This window comes from Anas platyrhynchos, chromosome 12, assembly GCF_047663525.1.
Source record: "Anas platyrhynchos isolate ZD024472 breed Pekin duck chromosome 12, IASCAAS_PekinDuck_T2T, whole genome shotgun sequence".
Classification (NCBI taxonomy): Eukaryota; Metazoa; Chordata; class Aves; order Anseriformes; family Anatidae; genus Anas; species Anas platyrhynchos.
Window position 1 is genome coordinate 13479998 of NC_092598.1, and position 24468 is coordinate 13504465.

Sequence of the window (24468 nt, forward strand, 5' to 3'; positions counted from 1 at the left end):
GTCGCTGTAAAGTCATTTCTGACATCCTGGTACTTCAAGCTGGTGCATTACGTGTTGGTGGGAGAGGAGCAGGATGCTGGGCAATGCCTCCATCCCACCCTGACCAGGTCTTGATGGCCATGCTTGAGGCAATAGTGACATCCAGTGGTCACTTGAACCAAGCCCAATGCACCTTGTCCAGTGTTAATTCAACCCCCAGGGTTCTGTGCACACACAAAGAGCATCTTTCATCTTTGCATTTTCATAACAGCCATTAAACCTTTGTAGTTGTGCTCTTTGGACATGGAGACAAACCAAAAGGTAGTTTGCATGTTGAAATTGAGGAAATGAGGAAATGTGGTGAAGCGCTGCGGGGAAGATACGGATGTTACGTGCTACACCTGAAAGCTTCTTCTGAGGCTGCTGAAATTTTAGATGGTGTAACTTAAAGCAGCTAGTGCTGACTGATAATGCTGCTAATGGACTGAAATCATGTACAGGGGGTTGCTGGTTTTTAGTAACCAGACCTGAAGACTGCTTTGGAAGTGTTTCCATGCAAAAGGGCCAAGTATGATTTTAATTTGTGCTTCTAAAAGCTGACTCTAAGTGGATCTGAGTAGTGCCTAATGTCCGTTGCCTGTGGTTCTTCAGAAGATATTCTGTACTTCGGAAGTGTGGCAGCTCTGAAAACAAAACCAGATGCCACGCAGCGTTACTTTGGCTTCCTGAAGCTTCCAATTGCCGCTCTTATAGGAAGAGCGTGCAGTAGCTTAGTTCGCAATGCATCTTTAAAGAGCTGTTCGTAAAGCCATCAGATAACCTGGCCGTTTACTTGCAAGTTCATAAAATGATCCACTTTTCTGCCCAGGGTACATCATGAGTGGATGGCTACTTTATTCCTAAAGCCTTTACTTGTGTGGAGGCACGTGAAGGGCAGTGGTGGTTTGTCCCCTTGTTTCTCTCACCGTGAGCTTGCTTCGCAGTCACCCTGAGCAGCAGAGGGAATCTGAACAGCCTCTGGCATGAGGCACCTACAGCCAAAGGGTTTTTTTAAGCCATTGCCATCTTTTCCTTGGGGATGTCTGTGCTTGGTTTGGGAGTGAAGCCCCTGGAAACATTGGAGCTTCTTGGACTGGAGAAAGATGCCCGTGACCTATAGGGCAACCAGAGCGTGTGAAGTCTGGTAACTTCTGACTCTTTTTTTTTTAACCTCTTGCAGTTACGTGGCTTCTTCCTCACCTAAGAGAATCCATCACGTTAACTGTTCAGCCCATTTTACATTAGGTTTTCAAAACCTGAATGAAGGTTTCCTGGTCTCTTTAATGACATAACTATCAGCTGTCCTAGACTGGGCTCTCGGCCCCTCATTTTCTAGCAGGCAATGACAAAACTGAGACTGCTGGTGGAAACAGCAGCTTTTCTGTTCCTGCGCGTTTGTGGTGGTTTGTCTAATAAGAAGCCTTGGTTAGGTAAGGGCTGGAAGTTAAGTAAAGGAGACTTGGTTTCAGAGAAGTCAAAATGTCATGGCTTGACAGGATCTCAACAAGACTGTCACCTTTCTTTGCCCACCATTAGTTCAGGCCACCACTTTATTACAGATGCATTTAGGAATCCGTCCTGTCTGCACCAAAATAGGACTGATTTATTTAAAGTACGTTAGTTTGTTAGCACATTTCCAATGCAAATGAGCGAATTACAAAAGTGGCTTCGAGGATGAGAATTACAGCAAGAAGTTACAGCAGAGTTGTACATTTGCATAGGCAACATTTCTCATAACTCATTTGCCTTGCATCCTGTCTGCACGCTGCAACAACATGTAAATCCCGGTGCATGCATATTCATCAGCTGCTGCACAGCTCACAGCTGCTTAGGCTCACGGTTTAAGTAACTTTATTAAACATCTTAGTTACAGATTGAGATAAGTGAGTTTCCAGAATTGCCTCAGGCTCATTTCTTAAAGCTCGTGAGTGGGGAAAAAAAAATAACGCAGAGAAGCTGTGTGCTAACTCGGTCACTGCTGTGATCTCCCAGTAGGCGGCCCTGGAAAACCCAGACACCTGCAAGAAGGGAAGAAGCTGAAAACGGGAATGTTTCTTGCTCAGTCTAGTCCACAGCTTGTCAAAGCTGGTGAGGCTTCTGCTAAATCTTTGCTGGTGCCCCTAATTCTCCTGGTTAGTGACTGTGCTTTCCAGTCTGTGAGACTTGATGGTGCTGTCTTAAGGGAAAGTGGGTTTCTGTTGTTCCATAGGCACCAATTTCCTGTGTTTCACAGAAACCGGTCACTTAAGCCACTTTCCTCCTTTTCCCCTCACTTTTGTGAAACAGGTGATGACTTTTCTCCCTCTCTTGTGGGTTCTGACCACATTTCTTAGCTTTTTCTCTGCTACCATTCCATTGAGCTTGAGAAAAGAAAACTGTTGCAGAGCTGGAGAAAAGCTTTTCCTAGAAGCTCCTCTCTCTTTTCCACCTGTCAGGGGCTGGTCTGCTGAAAGAGGCTGTCCCTGTGGGCCTTGCCTCCTCGTCTCCTTGGACTGTTCCAGCTATAACTCCGCTGTTTTTGCTGTTCACGCCGTGCCAAAGTCCAGCAAAGTGTAAGCATGGGGAAGCAAGTGGCACAGAATAACTTTCAGGCTGCAAGTTGGACTGCTTGTAGCCTTCGTAGCTACTGATATACAAATATTGCTGCAGCACATAGCTGGGGTGATGCTCTGGTGACTGCTGGGGTGTTTCTGGGCTTTGGCCCTCGGTGGCAGTGACACAGATGATGGCTCCTCACGCTGTGCTCCTCGGGGAGGTCTCAGCCTTGAGGAGCTGAGGTTAACGTGGGAGGAAGCAAGGTGGCTCAGGGCAGAGGCCTTGCGAGGGTGGGTTGAAGCACAGAGACTGGTGGCCAGGCTGCCCTCCGGCCTCTCCAGGAGGGGAGGTGAGATGGTGGCCAAGCGCCTCAGGTGAGAAGAGAAAATGGCAGGCAGGCCCACAGCCGCTCCTTCCCAATGCTGTTTAGCTCTGCGCCTTTCACAGGCCCAGCCCAGCGGGCAGTGCTGTTTCCCTTCACTTCGGGTTGGTCAAAACGTTCATGGCCTTGGCTTGAGGAAAAAAGGGAGCACATGGCTCTGAGGGATCGGAATTAGCGCAGTTTAACGCACCCTGTTTTTGGACATCTGTGCTATGCCTGCTTTTCTCTTGCAGACATCTCCCAAGCTGCCATTTAGCAGGTGGAAGAAATTAGCAGGCAGATGGGTGGACATCTGGGACCAGCCGTGGCAAAAAGGAGAGCAGGCAGAGGAGCGGTTACACCAGGCCAGCATCAGGTCTGGGTGCACAGCAGTGAATTTGTTCCAGCCTATGGATCTTGGAAGCGGGAGGGATACCCCTCCTGTAGCAAGGATTTTGGTGCCAAACCAACCCGTGGCCTGTCTGAGCCCTCTATGGGACCTGCCTGCTTCCTCTGCCTTTGGCTGCAGATTAGGATCTCAAGTTCCTGTCCTTGTCTTCTTGCTGCTGCAGAGTTGAGCCCTGTGAAGTGTGCGTCTCTGTCTCTTTGCAGCGCTATGTTGAGATCTTGTTTGTAATTGTGGGTAAATGCTTCCAGGATCTTTCCACAAAGGGAAATACACATGGGTGAATTCCTTCTCCTCGTGGAGGTGCATAGGGTTGACAAAGCCCTGCTTGTTTGGAGGGTTGAAGCATGTGGTGCGGGTCATGGGCCCGGGGGAGCAGGCAGCCTCCCTGGTCCTCATGGTGAATCTTTGTGTTTGTTTGTGGCTTTATCATTGTAATTCTTGAGTGTGTCCTGCTGCAGAGGGCTTTCAACCTGCAGTAAATCCGTGCTGCTGTCCATACTTTGGGGAGCATGACCTCTGCCATCCCACAGACACCCATGGGCCTGTCATTGAGCTCCTCCTGCTTCATTGTGTAAAATGTGCCCGAAGCTCACATAATTCAGCTTTGCTCATTTAGGAACACGTTGTCAAGACTTATTGCTGGGTTTCCTCACTTGATTATCATTTTAACTCAAATGTGCAACACTCAAGTTAGTATTTCATGCAATTTTGGCACTGCAGGCCTGTTTCATGGCAGTTGAGCAGGAAAGGTCATCAGCTTGATGGACATCTGCAGGTTTCCTTTCTCAGCATTTGGACCTGGCAGCTGGACTTCGTAGCTCCCTTCCAACTGAACTACTCTATTTATTCTTTGTGCTTTCTTCTACGGCATTTGCAGATGCCTGTTCTAAAACCCTCCCTGTGCTGATGTTGAGGCTCTGCCCCCAAGCAAGGGCCTTGGTCTTTTTCAGCTGGGGGAATTGGTAGAGACCTTCAGAGGGATGAGGGGACAGCAGTAAGGAGGTGCTGCTGTTGTTCCGCCTGCCCTGGCTCAGGCAGGTTTGGGGTCTGCTTTTAGGACCAGGGTCTCTCCTGTGTGTCTGCATGGAGTTGCCTGGGTGGGGGTGACCCGGTGAAGCCCTGGTGGCTGTAAGCTTGGGGCATGGCGGGGCAGTTGGCAGGGGGAGCACTGAATTGCTGTCAGGCTGTGAGCAAAGCCACAGGGGTGACTAACTTCTGTCTCATCAGAAGACGGTTCTTCAGAAACGAGCGGGTCCATCCAGAAACACCAGACTAACCATCACCTCTGTGGCGGGACGGCCGCCGAGCATCTCGGTTCCCAGAATGAGGTGTCACTTACCCAGAAAGGGCCCGGAGGTCCCCTCCCACCCCACCGCCTGCTCTGCAGCACCCTGCACTGCTCTGGTGGCACCAGCAATGGGGCACAGCTGCCACAAAGCTGCTGGGGAGCCTGTTGCACCCTGCAAAAAAAGAGGGGAGGACATTTGGGGAGGCTCAGCCCTGCACAGGGGCCAGCCGTGAGAGGCAGCTCCAGGTCACTTGCTCCTCACCACCGTTCTGAGCATCCTTTGTCCCTCTTGGCCACCTGCTTGATCCAGAGCTAGACGTGCTGCCGAGTAGCCCCTGGGACCCCTTGTCCCCTTCTTGCCGGGGCGGGTGCTCCCACACTGAGGACAGATCCTCTTTTTGGTTCTGCTTTCAGTTCTGCTCTGCAGCGTGCTGCTGGCTCGTGGCCACTGGGATGCGGTCTCAGCGGGCCCATGGGGCGCGTGACTCCCTCAAACCACCCATCCCCATGAAGGTGCATCCGTCACCCACTTCTTCAGACCTTTGCGGCATTTTGCCGTCTGCGTCTGTCCGGGCAGGGTGAGACTGTGTGGTCCTGTTGTGCTCCTGCCCTGGCTGGGGTGAGCATCCCAGGACTTGGCCTCCAGCACAACTAAGTGCTGAAGAAACCTCCAGTTTTAGGGTTAGCTCAGCAAAGCTGATGATAACAGTGTTGGATGGGCTGAGGTTTTGCAGCACCTTGCTCCGTCCTGGACTGGAAGGAGCTTCTTGTTCTTCTGGGGTGGGCATTGAACTACATTCAAAACCATTACTTTGCCCAAGAAGGGAGAATGAAGCATTGCCTTCCTTGTGCTGGCCACGGCATCACGCCAAATAACCCGGGAAGAACCAAATTATCACCTCAAAATGTTAGAGCCCACAGCAGCATCTCAATGTGCTGCACCATGCGTTGCCCCTGAGGCTGAGCCACCTCTGGGATAAAAGAGAAGCAGGACACTTCTGGTCCTAATGAAGCCAGAACCAATTTAGATCTCACCCTGCATGAATCATGGCTTCAAATACATCTGGAGGGGCCGAGGGCTGTGAAATGCACAGAGTCGTGTGGGCAAGGATGGGGAGAGCCCAGGTTTGGGGAGTGATGCTGGTGGCCACCGAGGTCCCTGATGTAGCCAAACTCGTCAGCCCCTGCCCACCTCAGGAGGCTCAGGAGGGTTCCTGGGTGATAGAAAACAGAATCACAGAATCACAGAATTTCTAGGTTGGAAGAGACCTCAAGATCATCGAGTCCAACCTCTGACCTAACACTAACAGTCCCCACTAAACCATATCCCTAAGCTCTACATCTAAACGACTTTTGAAGACTTCCAGGGATGGTGACTCCACCACCTCCCTGGGCAGCCCGTTCCAGTGTCAAACAACCCTTTCAGTAAAGAAATTCTTCCTAACACCCAACCTAAAACTCCCCTGGTGCAACTTTAGCCCATTCCCCCTCATCCTGTCACCAGGCACGTGGGAGAACAGGCCAACCCCCACCTCACTACAGCCTCCTTTAAGGTACCTGTAGAGAGCAATAAGGTCGCCCCTGAGCCTCCTCTTCTCCAGGCTGAACAAGCCCAGCTCCCTCAGCCGCTCCTCGTAGGACTTGTTCTCCAGGCCCCTCACCAGCTTCGTCGCCCTTCTCTGGACCCGCTCAAGCACCTCGATGTCCTTCTTGCACCTCCTGTGCTCAGTGCCAAGATGGGAAAACCACAGCCAGGGGTCCCAGGGAGGGTCAGCAGATGCTGCTTTGAAACATTTCGAGCTGTAAAAGCAGTTTTTTAGCAGGAAATGCACCTTAAAAAATAAAAATAATAAAATGAAAAAAGAAAATATAGAACTCTGTAGGAGAAATCTTTCTCTCAGCCCAAATACCACTGCCGCCTTTGGAGACTGGTTTCCAAAGCATTTTGCTGGGCAGCTGCAGAGAAGCTCTCCTTGCAGAAACGATTTGCGTTATCACATCTCATCAGGAGAGGGCAGCTCGCCTTCAAGACCAGCAATCGCTCGCATGAAGCGAATGATCCCCGGTGAGCTTTTGGTCCCTCCTGGTACCCTTGGTGCTGTTTTCCTCTTCCTTGGGGTCACAAACCCAGTGTGGCGATGAGAGAGGTGGTGGTGAGGGTGAAGTGGCCCAGGGTTTTTGGTCTGGCTGTGGGTTCCTGTTGTTGGTGCCTTTATTTTTATTTTTATTTTTATTTTTATTTTTATTTTTATTTTTATTTTTATTTTTATTTTTATTTTTATTTTTTTTTATTGGATCCGCTGTGGCTTGGAGCAGGACTGGTGGAGATGCCCACATCTTCTCACAGCATCACTGTGCTGGTGGCCTCGTTGCTCCTTTCTTCCTGAATGAGTCACGCACGAGCTCGTCTCGCTAACCTGCCTTGTGCTACTTACTAATTTCTACCTAAGCCTTTGTTCCCCACCCTTTTGTGTTTCGACCGGAAAAACGAGATTTGGGGTTGGTGGTTTTTATTTTTTTGTTCTTGTTTTTCCCTGGGTTTACCAGCACGGTGTCATTTAGGGCTTGTGTTTTGGGCCTGGTGCTGTCTGGGGAGAGCTCGGCCGTGCCCAGCCCCAGCCCCAGCTCTGGGGTCAGAGCATTAATTTGGGAAAAAGTGAGAAATTGGCAAATAACAGCAGTTTCTCATTACAAATTTCTGACATATTTCCCTTGGAGGTTATTGCATCGGCTGTGTGGGCAACAAGAAATCAGTGGGGGCTTGTGCTGTATAAGAAACAATACATTTTTGGCCGTACCAAAATAAATTCTTCAATAAATCCTCACCCCAGTACTGATCAGCACAGTCCCATTTAATTACGTGAGATGTTTTTTTGTTGGATAGAAAACCACTCCTCTGGCCAAAAAGGTGAGCAAGCAGCTCTGCTTACACCTATCTCAAAAAATCTCAGAGAAAACACTTTTTCTTTTAATTCCTGCCCATTGTGGAACACAAATGAGGTTTTCCTTCTGGGTGCAGGCCCTGCTGGCACTCGGGTGGATGTTTTTTTTTCCTGGGCGGAGGTCTTGCAGCCGCTCACTTCCCCGCTGCATGAAAGCATCTTTTCTTCCCCGGTGGAAAACTCCGGGATGAAGGGCTGCCTCAGGCTGTGACGATCCCGGCCGGCGTGAGGTCGGTGGACATATGGGATCACAGGTATGCTTTTCAAGGAAGTTTTATTTTTATTATTTATTTATTTAAAGATGCGCCCTTGCTTTGAGGAGCTCCGTCCGTGGTGTGCCAGCCTCTGAGCAGAAGGGGAAGGCGGATCGGGGCTTGGCCACGCAGCCTGTCCTGCTCCACAGGCCGTGGTCCGCGGTGCCCTCTGGGGCCGCGCTGTCCCCTACCCTCCATGTTCCCTCCATCCACGTCCCCTCCATGTCCTTTACCCTCAATATCCTCAGCTATCCACATCCCCTACCCTTAATGTCCCCTGTCCTCCACATCCCATCCTCCACATCCCCTATCCTCCACACCCACCGCCCTCTGCGTCCCCTCCCCTCCATTTCCCTTGCCCTCCACATTCCCCTACCCCATGTCCCCCACCCTCCACACCCCCTTCTCTTCACATCCTCTGTCCCCCACGTCCCCTACCCTCCACATCCCCTACCCCATGTCCCCTACCCTCCATGTCCCCTGCCCTCCATGTCCTTTGCCCTCAGCATCCCCTCCCCTCCATGTCCCCTGTCCTTCATGTCCCTTGCCCTCCATGTCCCTAATTCTCCATGTCCCCTGCCCTTTCTGTCCCCTGCTCTCCATATCTCCTGCTCTCTGTCCCCTGCCCCCATGTCCCCTCTCCCCCATACCCCCCCCCCCCCCCCCCCCCCCCCAGTCCATCCCGAGGCGGGTCTCGAACCCGCGGCCTCCCCCTCCCCTCCCCTCCCCTCCCCTCCCTCCCCTCAGCTTGGGGCGGGGCTCCCCTTGCCCCTCCCTCCCCTCCCTCCCCCGGCGCGGCCTCGCCTGACGGCCGCCGCCCGGCGCTTTTTCAGCAGCCGCAAGTGAGGTGAGCGGCGGCCCGGGGCGAGGGGGGGGGGTTGAAGGGAGGGGGGGGCGGCCTTTATTCCCCCCTCACTCCCCTTTTTACCCCTTCGCCTCCCGCCCACCCCCGGTGCTGTGGGACCCGGCGGCTCCCCACAGCCCCGGGGGGGCGGCGAGGAAGGGGGGGAGGGCGGCTTTTTGGAGGGGTGGGGGCGGTTGCTATGGTGATAGCGCTGGGGCGGAGGGGGCCCTGAGGGGGTCGGGGGGCCCTGAGGGGGCTCTGAGGGCTCTGAGGGGGTCTCCGCCTTTCTCTCACCCCCCTTTTTCCTTTCCTCGCCTCCCCGCAGGGGTCCGGCGCCGCCGCTGCCCGTGAGCCGGGGCCTCCGCGCCAATGCTGGACCTGGAGGTGGTGCCCGAGCGCTCCCTGGGCAACGAGCAATGGGAGTTCACCCTCGGTAAGTGCCCCCCGGCCGCCTCAGGGGGCTTCACACCCCCCCTCAGTCCGTCCCCGGCTCAGAGCAGCACCTCACGTTTCTCTTTTGGCTGAGCTGACCCCCTGAGCTGCTGTGGGGTGCCTCTCCAGCTCCACACGCCGCCCCCTGCTTTGTTTACCAGCTGCCAGGCTTTCCTCCAGCCCTTCGCCTTCTTTTGTCTTGCTCTGCTTAGACCAGGCTCACCCTGGCCCCAAAAAGAAGGCAGGGATGTGCTGGTTGCGGGCTGGTGTCGTCTGCCAGGTGATAGCAGCACTGTGGGAATGCTCAGCCCGAGTGCTGTGCCTCTCTCCAGACCCTAAACATGAGCTGGGTTTCACAGTTCCTTTGTGTTGTTGCTGGGTTGCGACATCGGAGCAGGGACTGCAAACTTTTGAGAGGCTTTTTCAGGGTTAGATAATAGGTGCTTGCCCTTCCGGCAGCTCTCATTTCTCATCTGGGAGGCTCTTGCCCACCAGCCGATCCTCCCCGTGCTGCAATGAGGAGGGAGAATTTCCCCCAGCCGATAGAAATTTGGCTGTTGCTAGCCTGGGGCGCTTAGGCACAGAGCTGGAGCGTCCTCAGGTGACTCGTGCCTTGAGGCGAGCCGTGGCAGTCCCTGAAGTTCTCAGAAAACACCGCAGCTGTTGTGTTTTTCAAGGGCTTGTTGGAGGTGCCAGCGCAGGGCCCTTTTTGTCAGAGCTCCCTGCCTTTGTTGCTGGTGTTTGTTAGCAGTAGCTGTAGTTTGGCTGAGGTAAACAGGGCTCTGCGTGTTGGCCAGAACTTGAGTTACAACACCGCTGCTGTTGTCACCTGTGACAGCAGGGGGACAGGCTTAAAAGAGCAGCACGCAGCTTCCATGAACTTCGGTTACACCAAGGGAGCGGTGCTGTGGTGTGTGGAGCTGCTGATGGGGAAGCCATGGGACACAAAGGGCCGTTTGTGCCTCTGCGGGCTCAGAGCGTGGTGGTTAGGGAGCGTTAGAATGGCTTTGGGGGCTAATTATAGCAGTACCTCGGTCCCACCCTTCTGAAACCTCGTTGATCTCCTCATACCGCTGACATGTTCCCGTGTTCTCGCTGCTCTGCGTGACCTTCTGTGATCCCTTAGTGCCTGTGTTACCTGAAAATAAATGTGATCTCAAATTATATCCCCTGGCAGTGCTCGTAAAGATATGCTGCTGACTCCTCCTCCCTGGTTCTCCTTTTTCTTTTTATAAATAAGATTTGTTTTCATTTTCCCAAGCGCCCCCAAAGAAGCCCGTTAACACAATCCCATGGCTAAAATTACATGCTGAGTCTCCGTCTGTGTGTACACACGCATAGATGTGAGAGGGAGGAAACCCGGCTGTAATTCTTGGAGTAAACATAGCCACCACGTGATGCGTCTCATATATAATTAGCACGACCTGCTGGTGCGGAGCAGGAGGCTGACTAGGCATTGAGACACTTAACTTTGTCCTGCTCGAGCGCTCCTGTCCTAGAGCTGTCTCTGATACCTCTGGCCGGACTGTGGGAGCGGTACCAGGGCTGGAAGGGTTCGTGTAAAGGGGCTTCTTGCTGCCCGTGCTGCTCCTTCCACTCAGGGCTGGTTCAGAGCTGCTCTTTGCAGTGCTCACGGCAGCCCTCCTGACCTGCCGCTGCCTCTGGCTTCCCCTCCTGTACCCACAGTGGAGATGACAGAGGGGAAATGCCAGGAAAATTTTCTACGTGAGTTTTTGGATGCTGTTTCTGGCTCCAGCGTTGACTCACGGTGTGAGCAGAGCGCTAAAAAATCTGAGCGAGGCTGAGTTTTGTGTTCAGTTGGGTACCTGGGTCACTGCTCCTCTCGGGCCACATTCCTGCCTTTTTAAGAGAGAACAATTAAATACTGATTTTGCAGCGCCTGTAGCTGTGTTATTACTGTTAGACACTTATAATTTCTCAGGCCCACTTCTATTTCTCTTGCTTTTTAGACTTTCTTTGCCTACAAAGATTCACTTCCCTTTGTTTAGGGATTATGACTTGCTGACTTGTGCATTTTCTGGTGTCTTTTTACCATTTCTGTTTGCTCCTCCACTCCCTGCCCCTTCAAGCCCCAGCGTTGGAGGGCTGCTCACCTTCAAGCCATGTTGTTGGCCAGCAGCATACCCGCGAGGAGTATCTGTATCTTGTGTCCCCCCTGGCATTAAGAAAAGGGGAAAGTCTGTGCCAGGAGAGTCCTAGTGCTGAGCTTTGTGCACTTTATTTGCCAGGGCTCGCTTTGGTCGCCCATCTGATGCGCTGGAAGCCCTGCGAGCTTCCCAGTTCCACGCTGGTGAGCGGGGGGGGAAAAAGAATTCTTTGTTTTCCTCTCTGACTGCAACGGCTGCAGGCTGGGGAGGAAAAGGGGTGTTTGCGTGTCTGTGTGTGAGAAGGGTGGAGAAAAACAGCCTAGTTTCTTCGCTCCCTCCTTGGCTCTCTGCGAAGGGAGGGTACTGGCTCCTCCGTGTGCAGTTCAGGTTCTGGGACTGCTCCCAGAGAACTTCAATTCCTGTTTGTAGCTTTGCTCGACAGTTGCGTGGCAAAACCCGCTCGCTTCCCAGTCAGCGAAAAGTGCCTGAAATCAGCCCTTGTCCGTTTGCTTCCAGCGTGAGAAAGCTGTGAGTAAGAGTCACATGAGCTATCTGTTTGCACACTCACGGCCCCAGGATTGCATCAGTTTACACCGGGCTCCAAACCCCACTCCAGTTTGTGTTTGCTGCTTCTCCCCGCATGTTTTATTGACACCTTACCAACTGCTGGCACTTGCTGTCAGCATCCAGGTTCCTTCAGCTCGCTCGCTGGCTTTGCCGAGCCTTGGGCATCTCTTTCAGGAGGTTTAATGGTCATTCCCTGCATGTCTCCCAGAAACCTGGACTTTGAAAACAGCCTTTATGCTTTTTGAGGGATTATAGCTTCTGCTGGGTTAAGAGATGGGTGACTCTTGCAGCAGCAGTTTTGATCCTAGCTTCTTGCTGTCCCTTATGTCTCTGTGCCATTTTGAAAATATTATCTACTACATAACTCTCTTCTCCAAACACACTCCAAGGTTCAGCTGCCTAGACTACAAGGCAACTGCTATTTCCTGGATAATAGGAAACAGTGCTGCTTTGTTGTGTCCCTCTGTGCATTTAAATTTTGTTGCCGTTATTAAAATAATCAGTGTTCTTCTTCAATTTGTCATTTTCTGGTGTAAAACTTCCAATCACAAAATTGCTTTTCATGTTAGCCCACGCTCTTGCAAAAAACTTGTACCAAAACCATTTCTATGTGGTATTTACAAACCCAACCATGGTAGTTCTCATCTATAAAACTGTTTTGCCCAAATTAGATTTTGGAATTGCAGAAAAGCTGCAGTGTACGAGCAACAGACATGTAACTTAGTGCTACACAGGAAAAAAAAAATATTCTGGTATTATGCTGGTGTTGCTTTAAAGCAGTACCTGCGATGATCTAGGGGTGCGTAACTTATATTTGAAGAGTTTTCTTCTTTTGGTAGGTAGTGGGGCTAAGAAGTACTCTAATACCATGCACAGGCTGCTTGAAGGACGTAGCTGGTATCTCTGAATCGAAATTCCCGAGCTGTTACCTAAATAAAAGTGCAGGTCCTATGGTCAATTTTTCTATTCGAGGCAATTTTCTTCAAGCTTAAGAACCAGAAGTAGAGAAGAAAGGGCCAAGGAGTGTGAATAAAGTGTCAGATAACTAAATCACAATTGACTTGCAGCAATTAGGAAGGAATAAAACCTCAGAATGATGAGCTCATGCTGAAATGTGGCATTTATAACGAGAATCCTGGGACCCGATGGCGTTTCGTTTGGAAGGACAGCCAAGGTCCGAAGCGCGGTGCAGGGGCAGGTGGCACCGTGCGGAGCCTGCTGCAGGTTCAGCTGTCCTGCTGCACTTCCAAAATTTATTGCTGGAGTGAGGGACGCTGTAAAAATAGCCCTGGAAATGGTGTCGGTGTGAATGGTGACACTGGTTACTGCGGCTGAACCAGGTGTAGTGTTTTTAACTTCCTTTTCTTTGTCAAATCTGCTGCCCGCTTTGTTAGGCAATGGTGTGTGTTGAAGGAACTGCAAACTGAGGAGTTGGAGTTCCTTCCTCGGCACTCCTCTGGCTGTACCACCAGCTACGAATATTCTGGTGTTTTCTTCTTCCACAGCTCAATTTTCTTTCAGTGTTTTCAGTCTTCCTCATGCAGCTACTCGATAGCTTATCAAGCTGACTGGAGGATGTGCGCTAAAACGCAGCCAGGAGCCTGCGGGCTGATCCCAAGATGACCCGTCAGCTCTCGTGGAGCTCACTCCAGGTTGCTGTGTCATTCACAGGACTGTCAAAGCTGAGAATTTTGCACGTGGCTTGTAGAAAGATAGGTGTTCTCGTCCGCCTAACCTTTGCTGTTTAATTTTGTGGGTAGAGGTACTCTTCTTTCTTTTGTGCATGACAAGCTGGTGGGTAAATAATGACTTTTCTGTTCCAGAAAACAGGTTTGTGCCGATACAGTGAGTCAGGTAGACTTGTTTGTATATTGCATACTTGGGTGTTGTAATGTACTGTTTGCTGACAATGACTTCTTATCTCATCTGCAACCTTTCTGTCCAAAAATGCTGTTACCCCATGTCTGAGCTGGAGAAATCCTCTGTTTTTTACTTACAGGAATGCCCTTGGCTCAGGCTGTAGCAATTCTTCAGAAACACTGTCGCATTATCAAGAATGTCCAGGTTCTCTACAGTGAGCAGGTGAGTAGCGAGCGGGCTGCCCACATTTCTTAACCTCCTTGTGCCCCAGAATTAGGGTGTAATGGGGCAAACTGATACCGTGTCACATCAATGTGCATAGTCCATGCATGGCTGCCCAATCTTACAACAGCTTCGCATCAAGCTTAATCTCCACACAGTGCCAAGATTTAGCAGATGCCACTCTTGTAGATGTGGTGGTGGAGCAGTATTGGTTTTACTTCGTAAAAGGAAATGTTCTGCTGGATAATCCTAGTCTTTTTTTCCATTGTCATCTAGTGTGGTAGCACTTTAAAGTACCCAACCACTCATTACTTTTCACTCTCCTGTTTGGTTTGGGGGTGATGAAGCCGCTGAAAATGCCTCCATGCTTCTCTGGATCTGCAGTTCTGTCTGCAGAAAGGGAATGTGGTCATTTACACCACCTAGATGTTTTAATTGTTGTCCATAATTGAAGAGTCATTAGTTCCTAATATGCTTGGCTTCCATCAAAAAGGGGGCTGGAGGTGAAACGGTTCTCCTAGACAGAAAAAAAAAAAAAAAAGAAAAAAAGTTTTGTATGCCCACCTTTGCTTTGAAGAATGCGTGAGAGGAGAGGAGATGGGGGCTGCGGAGGTCTGTGGCTCTCCAGATGTGCGTTGTGTGAAATGTGTGTTAATCAGGAGACTTTATGCATGTGCTGTAGATCTCTGCATCAGGGAAAAGGGAAAGGCTGCCAACAGTTCCTTTTATATCGGGAGTACTGATGGAGGCCTCATGCATTTGCAGCGAGCACTGAATGACTAAGGAGCAAGCTCAGCTCTGGTGGTTTGCTGCTGGATACATATCTGATGTAATTAGATGAGTTATCCTTTTTTGTTTCAGATTATGTAGATTTCTGGCTTTCATGCTGACAGAATATTTACTTTGCACATTGAAAACTTAGCTCCTTGTATATAAGGCATGGGGGCATCCATTTGGCAGCAAATGCATTCCTTTTTTTTTTTTGTATACTCTGAAGGTTTTTTAGCTTCTCTTCCTACAGTGCATTCCACAATTATTTTGAGGTTTATTTAGCTAAATGATGAGATTCCCTTTCCTCTCAGTTCTGCAGAATCAGATTAGCAGCCCTGTGCTAGGAAGCGTGGTGCGCTTGCATGTCTTGTAGGTCTTTTATGTCCAAAAGCTGTGTTGTGCTTGACCACATATACTGAATTTTCACTGTATCTGCAGGGATTTTTTTTATAGGTTTTGCTCCCCAAACTGTAATAGTTTTTCAATATCCTTATATTTTTTGGAGTCTGTGCCTGATATAGGCACATTTTTTTTTCCACCTGCCACTCCAGGTGTGCAGCTGAGTGGCCGTCCCCTTGCCCTTGTGCAGGACATCGTGTAATTCTTCTGCAGCTGGGCACTGAGACCTGCTGGGGCAGTGCTTAGGAGGTTCAGAGCTTTAAACAAGCTTCACCTAGCACAGCTTTTATCTGCCTAAGCTATACCTGAGCAGCCTTCATCTCTTTCCTCTCTGAAATAATGTCTTTGAGCGCAGTGATCAAATGTTTCTTCAAGTTGTGGCATCTAGTTTCTGATCCTGGAACTCCAGCAGCAAGTATTTCCTTTCAAAAATTTATTGACAATTAAATGCAATTAGATCTGCCCACAGCTCTCCTTTTAACTTGACACAAATGGGATGCCCAAATGGTGCCAAAAACATCTCGATGAACACTTTTCTGTGACTAAAGGATTTTAACTCCTTTTTGCTCAGGTTAAGTAGGGTGCTTACATGCCTTTTCCTCCATCTCCTCCCCTGGGTTTGTGTCGGAGGGGTTGCGTAGTGACGAGGGTTTTTCCTGCAGCTTTTTGTGTGTTAGGAGTGTGACTGCATGTTTGAACTTCTTCCTCTAGGAACGTCTTTCCCATTGTTTCCTAACATCTCCCTTTGTACCTGAGGATCTGTTTTGCACATCAAAAGTCACATGAACTAAATTTGTGCCCTTGAAACTTGTCTTTTGTTAAGAAAGAAGATATGCCAGTGTAGAATAGAGGCTATTGTCTAAAATAATTATCAAGCTCTTCCTCGGATGTATCTTTTTCTCTTATCCACTCTAAAGTACTTATAATGCTCTTATGAGTTTTGGAATAACCTTATAAAAATTATGCTTAGGAACCAGTGAGATACACAGAGCACATCCAATATCAGAAAAGCCATGTTGGTTTATTTTAAATGTAATCCTGCACTTGTTTTGTTTGTTGCTATAGCTGTAGCCTTTCTAAATTAGTTTTATGAGGGATTTAAAAAAAAAAAATGGTCAGGATTGACATTAGACCTTCTTTCTCGGGCTCATGGCTATATGAAGCTGTGCTGCTTCAATTCTAGGCTGTATCATAAACAGGTTTGCCAGCAGTAGTGAAGTATCAGTGCCACTGTGCAAGGGAACTGAAGCTGCATCAGGGAAAGCTGCTGGAGTCACCAAGTGGAATGGGAAATCCACACCGCATGAGATTGGAAGATCTCTGGCTCCTTTGGATCTAGGAACGAGACATCTAGCATCTGGTTGCTTAAATAGACAATTTGGGAAGGGATGGAGAGGCACATGAGAATGCACGAAAAGTATCCAGGTTAGGTGACAGTGCTGATATGAGAGCGAAGAGAAAATTTGGGATGAAAATTAGAATTCTGGCAGTCAAAACACAGGCGTCCTCCTAGAAGAGCAAAGGAGGGGAGTAGCAGCTTTAAGATAGCTTATGCTTAATTCATAAAAAGGCCTGTGCTATGCGGCTGCTCACACAAGAACCCTGAACGTGCCCAAAATGTCCAATTTTACTTTGTTTTTCTGCTAAACAATCACTTGGTGCAGTTCTGGGGCAGGAGTGCTGTCACCTGCCTGTCACTCAGCCTCTTTCCTCCTCCTCAGGGACAATTGCGGAGGGCAGAGCTTTTTGAAGCAGGTGTTTTAGATGGTAGACGATCAGATAGTTGGTCCCTATTTAGCTGGCTGTGTGTGCATGGCTTGGACCAGCCCAGGAGCGAGCAGCTTCCAGAGCTTTGCAGCAGACGGAGGTGGCGCGGAGCCTATCCAGACACCGTGAAGCCAGTGGAATGTCTCCTATTGACTCCAGCAGACTGCAAATTAAGCCTTGAGTTATTATGATTCACAGTAACTAAGGAAACCGAAATTCACAACATCAGAGTCTGAAGCCTTCCTTTTCAGGCCGGAAAAAGACTGTGACACTCCTGGTTTTTGAAGTGGAGAGCACTCTCACCGTCGTTCTGTCGAGTATTTTCATGGTTCTGATGTGAGGCTTTGTGAGACGGGCTGTGATTTTGTGTGCCAGGGCTGCAGCAGCCTGTCCCTGTGATGTCTCTGTATCATGCTAAACTTGGAATGTTAACTTCCAAGCTTTTCTTTCTTCCCCAACTTAAAGTAATGGGCAGCTGCCCTTTTGGGAGCTCTTGCAAGGTGCAGATCCTATTTCTTGTTGTAAGACAACTGAAGGGATAGAGAGGTTTGGCCAAATGTATTTGTGTTATGCTTATTCATTGAACAGTTGTTTTCTGAGGCAATTAATGCAATGATGTGTATCTCAACAAAGAAGCCTTAAAATGCAAAGCCTAACAACTTTTTTTTTTGTTTTACAGTCACCTCTTAGCCATGACCTCATCCTTAACCTGACTCAGGATGGAATCAAACTGCTGTTTGATGCTTTCAATCAGAGACTTAAGGTAATAAAGAATCCTTCCTGTAAAGAAAGCAGTGCAGGACAAAAACCCTAGGATATATTGACACTTAAAATGGTGTAAATAAGTATGTGGGCCTTTTACACTTTTAATGTGCCATATTTAGTGCTGTTGTGTGGTAATGAACTGCATTTTTTGGTTTGTGGGTTAAACCTTGGATTAAGAAACCGTTCTGCCAGGGAGTGTAAGAAGACAACAGCCCAGCAGGATCTCACTTGTCCATCAGGTCTCAAGTTGCAGCAAAAGCCAGGAAAGGCTGTTACTGTAGTTAAGCCTGAGATTTGAAATCAGATCATTAGTTTATGCAAACCAGATAGTGTGTTTATTTTTTTCCAAGTTGTTCCTTTATTTGTGCTGCCATTTTGTTTTTCAGAGTAAACTTCTTCCTGTTCTTAGTTTTCAGTTGTTACATGCACAGAACGATTGCGTGGCTGTGAGTGACTCGCTTCCCTCAGCAGGCCAAATTCTGGCCTGTTGTGAGCAGCCTCCTGTACTACTGGCTTCAGTTTGTTCTGGATTATTTTTTATCTCTGTGATCAGAGTTCTCAGCCCAGCAAATCTACATTGGTGCTTTTAGGTGGCTGGGTGTTGCTGTGCCCCTCTAGGATGCTCTGTGTAGTTAAGATGCAAAATAAAGGGCAGGCTGGTTGCTAACCTCCCATGGCATTTATGTTCTCCAAAAATCTGTTTTGAAAATGATGTAAAATGAGTTGCTTCAGAGCCGAAATCAGTAGGAAATTTTAAAAAGCTTTCCTAACTGCAGCGTTTAAAAAGTGACTTCTTAGCAGGATGGTCAAAAATTCGGGTTTTTGGCAAACGACCAGCTGCGTTGAGCAGGGTTCCCATGTGGTGTGCTTAACCTGCTCCGTGCCCAGGGACAGATGGGGGTAATTGTGTGAGAGTGCAGCGCTCTCACTGCCAAGCTATTTGGCGTTTGAAAGCAGAAATTTGCTGCTAAATGTACAGCTGAAAAAATCAACGCTTACCCTTTAGGAATATGATGCTCACATCCATAGTGCCCGGCTTTGGAACAGCGTTAGGTGGAGCCCTGTTCCCTTTCCGCACACCTCCAGTAAAACCAGCAGCAGGATATCACTCTCCAAACTGTCAGTCTGGTGTTTCTCCATCGCAAAAAGCTCTGGTGGGATGCAGCAGTGTGCCAGACTTCAGTTTGTATTTGCCTTACAGAAGTTGGTTTGTAAATTCATTCCTGTAATAGCATGATTTTCATTTTTGTTAAGGTTGGAACTTCCAGTTTGCTTATTTGAATTTGAAGTTTTTAAGATATTTTACAGATTCTTTGTCAGATAGATCTTTGTCAGTGTAAGCTATACTTGTAGGAAATCTTTCCAAAATAATGAGGAGTCTGAACTCAAAACTGATTGACTTCAAGTGCCTAGCTTGCTCCCTTCTGTTTATTTAAATATCACTATCCTGTGATGTTTTCAGATAAAGATAGTGTATGCCATGGCTCTTCATTGCCAAGAGATTTTTGAGGGGCTGGCTTTGGTGTCACTTCAACACCCAGCGTTCTAGGAAACATGCAAGAGGTTTTTGTCTTGTTTTTCTCCCCATCGTGTAGTTGCTTAGTGGTCTGGTGCTGTCTGTTGTGTGTTTATCTATGGAGAGTAAAGCTGTGTGAATGCTTACAGAGCTATGAACGCTGCTTGTGGAACTGGCCTGGAAGCTTTGTAGAAGAAAAGCTGCGGGATCACCTCAGAAGTGAGCTTGTTTAAGAGTGGTGTAGGTGTAGAATAAGTGCAGCCTATTTCTGAGATGGCAGACTGCTGTCGGTGTTGCTCGGCAGCAGCAAAATTGGAAAAATCATGGGGCTTTTTTTCTTGCTTTGCTCTGTGTTGTTTTGTTTTAAATACAGCCTTGCTGCTGGATTTGGTTGTGAGAGGTTGAAATAAGCTTCTAAAACTGAAAGCCTTGACAGACACAAAGAATTTGGTGGTAAAGGAGTGGAGCCAGTGTTCCTCAAAAGCTCCCTCTCTTCCTTCAGGGAGTGTTGGAAGGTCTGTGCGTTGTCTCTGCTCACCTTCAGGAGCCAAAGGAGGTGTTACTACAGGAGTTGTGAGCTATCATGAAAGAGTAACTCCTGGACCAGGTTCTGAAGGCATTCTTCTACTGTGAATGTCAACAGCATCTCCTGCTCAGGCTCCTCTTCAGGGGGAGAAAAACCTTGGTTATACAACGTTGTCCCTTTGTTGCTGGTTGGCAGACACCTGGATGTCTCTAGGAGTCTCATCAGAAATAATTCACAAGCAGTGAGCGTGACAATACACCAGCCTGGACTCGGCTAAGACAACTGCCTTATGGTTCCGTAGAAACTGTCACTGAACAGTCCTTGGTCTTCCCAACGTTTTTTCCTCTGCACACAGAAAGAATCACGTTAATCCTCCTGCCAGAACAGCTTCTGGTGCTTAAAAACTAACTCTAGTGCTGTGGCCTGTTGTGGTGTTTCTTCAATCCGTGTGCCTTTCATGGCTTGTACAAGCTCTTCTGACTATATTTACATTTTGCTGAGTTTTGCTTGTTTCTTTCTTTGCGGTTAGCAAAAAGAAATGTTGACACGAAAAGATGTTCTGTCTGAATTGGGGGAAGAGGCTGATGGCAAATTGGTGCCTGCTGGCTGCTGTCAGTGCTTTCATCTCGGGGAGGGGGAGACTGAGCAATATACCAGGTCCGAATTGACTGTTCTCTCATTGCTGTTTGACTTGTGTTCCACCATGGCAGCGTGGTTCAGCTGAACTTCTGGGGAGTGCCCAGTGCCCTCCAGTAGCTCCTGCAGAGCTCGGTCTGTCTGTGGGGTGGTTTTCTCTATTTCCAGAAGCCTTTTCTAGTGGCAGGGGGAAAAAAATGAGTAAAACCATGCCTAGTTTTTCAAAAAAAAGCAGTCTGTTTTTAACAAACTGCTCAGTAAAGGACATCTGGATGTGTCAAACTGCATTTGACTTGAAATACTGGATAACCTTTTTTTTCCAAGAAGCATAATTCAAAGTATATTTATTAAGAAGAAAAATTAGCTTGCTCTTCTTTAAGTTGGCTTTGCCAGAGTGTTAGTGTTACTCGCCTCGTGCTGTACTTGTTGCTTGTATCCTGCAACGTGTGGGCTTGCCGAGCAAGCTAGAAATGCTTTGGAGAACTCTTCCAACTTGTTGAGTGAACAGCATACCACTAAATGTGGATTTTTGTTGTTTATTTTTATACAGTGGTTTGGGCATTGCGAATAGTATCTTTTTATTTTTTTCCCCTAGGGGTGACGGGGGGGGTATTTGCCAGGCATCTCCCAGAACCAAGACTTTTCCTTCCTAGCTGGTGATATTTTTAGCCCTGCTTGGTAGCAAGCTCCCTGGGGAATTCTGCTTCATGTCCAGCTGAAGAGTGCATCCTTCCAAAGCAATAAAAATCTCTCTACCTTTTCTTTACAGCAATTATGAAGTGCTCCACCTCTTCTCCTGTTCCTGCTGACACAGGAACACAGATGTAGGGTGGAAGGAGCTTGTGCTTGACGGTGATTACTCACTGAAAATCATCTGCCTAAAGCCCAGTCTAGCCTCAGGACTCAGTAACAGTCACATAAAAATCCCGTGAAATCAATCTCAGATGCAAGTTAGCACTAATGTATTCAGCACCTAAGATCCATACCTACTATTGACATCCCTGGTACTGTCTCCAGGGGAGCACTCTGGCATATTCAATAGAGTGTAAAATATTTAATAAAGATCAGAAGTGGGTATTGTGTCTTTGGTTGCTTATGGACTGTTCTCTGGATTTTTTGCGATGCTTGGGGAGATTGCTGGGTATTTCTTTGCCTAGTGCTGAAATGGAATGTGACCACTTGGCTTTGCTGGGTTCATTGTCCTCTAAAGAAAAGGAGTGGGAAAGTTGAAGCAGTGTGCTCAGCACTAGCACTTACCTGGTACAGGTGTTCTTTGGGGTGCTAAGAATAACCCAAAGAATGGCCTACTGCTTGGAATTTCTTATAGAATCCCTGAATTCAAGGATCCCCCTAATTCACTCACCTCTGATCTTGCATAAGAGAAATCTGTGCAGAAATCAAGATGCTGTTATGCTAGTGAAAAAACTGCTGTCTGCGAATCAACACTGATCTGCCCAGGGTCCAGACAGACTGCACTGAGCCTGTAGTTGTTCTTCAGGGCTTGTGTCAGACGTGCAGTTGCTAAATCAGGTTTTGGAGTCTTCTGTCTGTCAATGTGATTGATCCTAGCAGAGTTTTTAGCCAATCTTGCCTATTTGCCCGGTTACAATTTACAACCACAGTAACATTTCTGTTTCCTGTTTCAGGTGATTGAAGTTTATGACTTGACTAAGGTGAAGTTAAAATACTGGTAAGCGATTTAAAACTTCCTGTGATCTATTTGTAATTACAGTGACTAGTTTCCCTCCTTTTCTCATCCTAAATTTTTGTCGATCACTCTTGTTAGGAAAACAAAGTAACTGCCAAAGTGCAGATAACCAAGTGCTGTGTTTGAGAAAGTTAAATTACCAGCTTACTGTTTTCACTCAGTGTTGGAGCCTTCCTCCCATTTAAACGTGGTATTACCATTAGTAAATTCTTAGAGCATCCATTTCATACTCTTAAGACAGTTTTGTTTTGTTTTCTTTTTCAGTGGTGTCCATTTTAACTCTCAGGCAATTGCTCCAACCATAGAACAAATTGATCAGTCATTTGGAGCAACGCATCCAGGAGGTAAGCCAAAACATTTCTGAGAATGAGAAGTACACCTGCATCGACAGACCTCCTCCTATAAAGTCTTGCCTGTAAGTCTGCCTGGAGAAATGTGTGGAGACTTCAGCTGCCAAAAGACTTGAAGCTGTGTTCCAGAGCAGTCACATTCTTACCATATAAAATGAGTCACAATTCAACATACAATGTATTTAAGTGGAATGGTGAGGCAGAGAGTCATTGGCACACAAGGCTGCTCTCAGATACCGCTAATGATTCCTCTTGAACTGCCAGTATCAGAAAATTCAGAGCTGTTTTTGCACATGATGTGTGGTCTGCTCTCCAGTGGCCTTAGAATACCATGAACATACAGACACGTGAGCTGATCTCCATGCAGAGCTGGCCAGGACTGCTTGCTCAGGCTCTGTGCTCTGAGAACGTGGTGATATTCCTGCTAGGCTGGGATCAAGTCTGAGCCTGTGTGTAACTGGTTTGTGTCTCCCTGCACATCTTTCCTGTTACTGGGAGCACTGGGGAGTTTTGCAGCCAGCCTAGGTGCAGCATGACCAGAATGAGGACAAGTTTGGTTAACCTGACTTGAACATACAGTGGCTCTTGCAGAGATATTTGGCTTTTTGCCACGTCTGTAGCAGGAAAAGTGCTTTCTTTAAACTCCCTGTTCACATGTGAAGATTGAGTTTGTTTCAGGGCTTTGTTTGGTGATGAAAATAAATGGTGAAACTCTGAAGAAGAGCATATTTGCAATTAAACTGCTTGGGATCCTTCAAGAAATGGAGTCAAACTGGCGTGACAAGAAAGATTAACTCCATGTAGTTGAGATACCCTTTTTAGAGCATTTTTTCCTATTTTTAGCTGAACTGGGTCCATCTGCAGTAGCTGATGTGACCCCAAACAGGCTGGCATTCCTTCTGATTGATGGCAGCTGCACAGCCAGCCTGTGCCTGTACTCTGTAGGCAGTTCTTGCACATCACAGAACAGGGTTTAATAACTGTGGAGAGTCATGTGGCTCAAGTAATATCACTGCATAAAAGCCTGCAGTAGTAGTTTGAATATCAAATTGAGATAAATGAAGTTTGGAAGATGGCAGGGCATAATACTCCAAGGACCAGAGTCAGCCTTTTTGAATTTCACTTCAGTTGTGATCTTAGTGTTTCCTCTTGGGCAGAAACTCAGAGCTACAGTCAGCTATTATGAAGACAGCGTGTATGAGAACTTAGGTGGAGTTGAGGCAGGGTAAAAGCAGCTCCTTTTCTTTGTCAGAGAACAAATTAAAATTATAATCTGTCAATGATTCATTTGCAAATACTTAAAGGAGAAAGCGCTTGCAAAATTGTGATATTAAGGATTTAAAAAAAAAAACACACAGCTTTCCCCAGCTGTAAGCATTGTTTATGATAGGAATAATACATTTTATTACTGCATTAAAATAGTATATAAGCACTTAAACAGGTAGTTTGGCATCATGTGTCCTACATTAGAGTTTGTCAGATCTTGTACACCTGTCATATTCAATTAAAAGTACTTCATCAGTTGGTGCTCTTTATCTGGCCATATGTAGCTATATGTGTAGCTATATGGCCATATGTGTTTGAGCTGTTGGCCTCAAGTACCATTTCACTAGTGCAAAGGCTTATTCTGTGTCTCTCTGGAAATTCAGTATTTTATTAACAACCTACTTAGCTGGAGTAAGTGCTCTGGAGTAAGCATTCTGGCAATGAACAGTGTTTGAACTGTATCATGTACAACAAATTTCTGGTAATTTTTTTCCTCTGTTTTCTAAAACATAAAAAGAGAAGCAAGACAAAACAAACAATAGTTTTCAGCATGTGGGAAAGATGATGGTTGTTTTGATGCCCCAAAAAAACTAGAGTTGGTTTGGGGAGAAAGGTGGGAAGAGAAACTTACCCCCATCTTAATGTGACGCAAATACAAAATGTCAGTCTTTATGGCATAGCCATCTCTCTCTTTGTACTGTTACTCCCCTCAAATGTGTTCTTCATCCCCCCCCAAAAAAAAAAAAAATTTAACTTTGAAAGCATTTCACTGTTTATCTCTGTGCATTAACATCCACTAGAATTTCATAACAAAATGTCGTCTCTCACTTAAAACCCAAGTGGTTGCGGCAGAACTTTCCTGCCACAGGACACGGTGATGGTTTCAAAACACATTTCAAAAGGTTAGCAACAGTTTTGTGTTGA

General features: G+C 47.6%; 1 protein-coding gene across 3 annotated transcripts in view; it reads left to right on the forward strand.

Moving 5' to 3' along the window:
• The first annotated feature begins 8544 nt into the window (after positions 1 to 8544).
• Positions 8545 to 24468, forward strand: part of PHAF1 (phagophore assembly factor 1) — a 35119-nt gene continuing 19195 nt past the window's right edge. For 2 of the 3 annotated variants that reach the window (XR_005268861.2, XM_072043816.1), the window contains exons 1-5: positions 8698 to 9084; positions 13758 to 13840; positions 17457 to 17540; positions 21867 to 21910; positions 22193 to 22272. Coding sequence is in view for 2 of the 3 variants with exons in the window: in XM_072043816.1 (XP_071899917.1) it covers positions 9021 to 9084; positions 13758 to 13840; positions 17457 to 17540; positions 21867 to 21910; positions 22193 to 22272 (355 nt within the window). In the remaining variant the exon portion in view is untranslated. Of the gene's footprint in view, positions 8655 to 8697; positions 9085 to 13757; positions 13841 to 17456; positions 17541 to 21866; positions 21911 to 22192; positions 22273 to 24468 lie in introns of those variants that run through there. The other variant, XM_038185508.2, reaches the window with a different exon arrangement.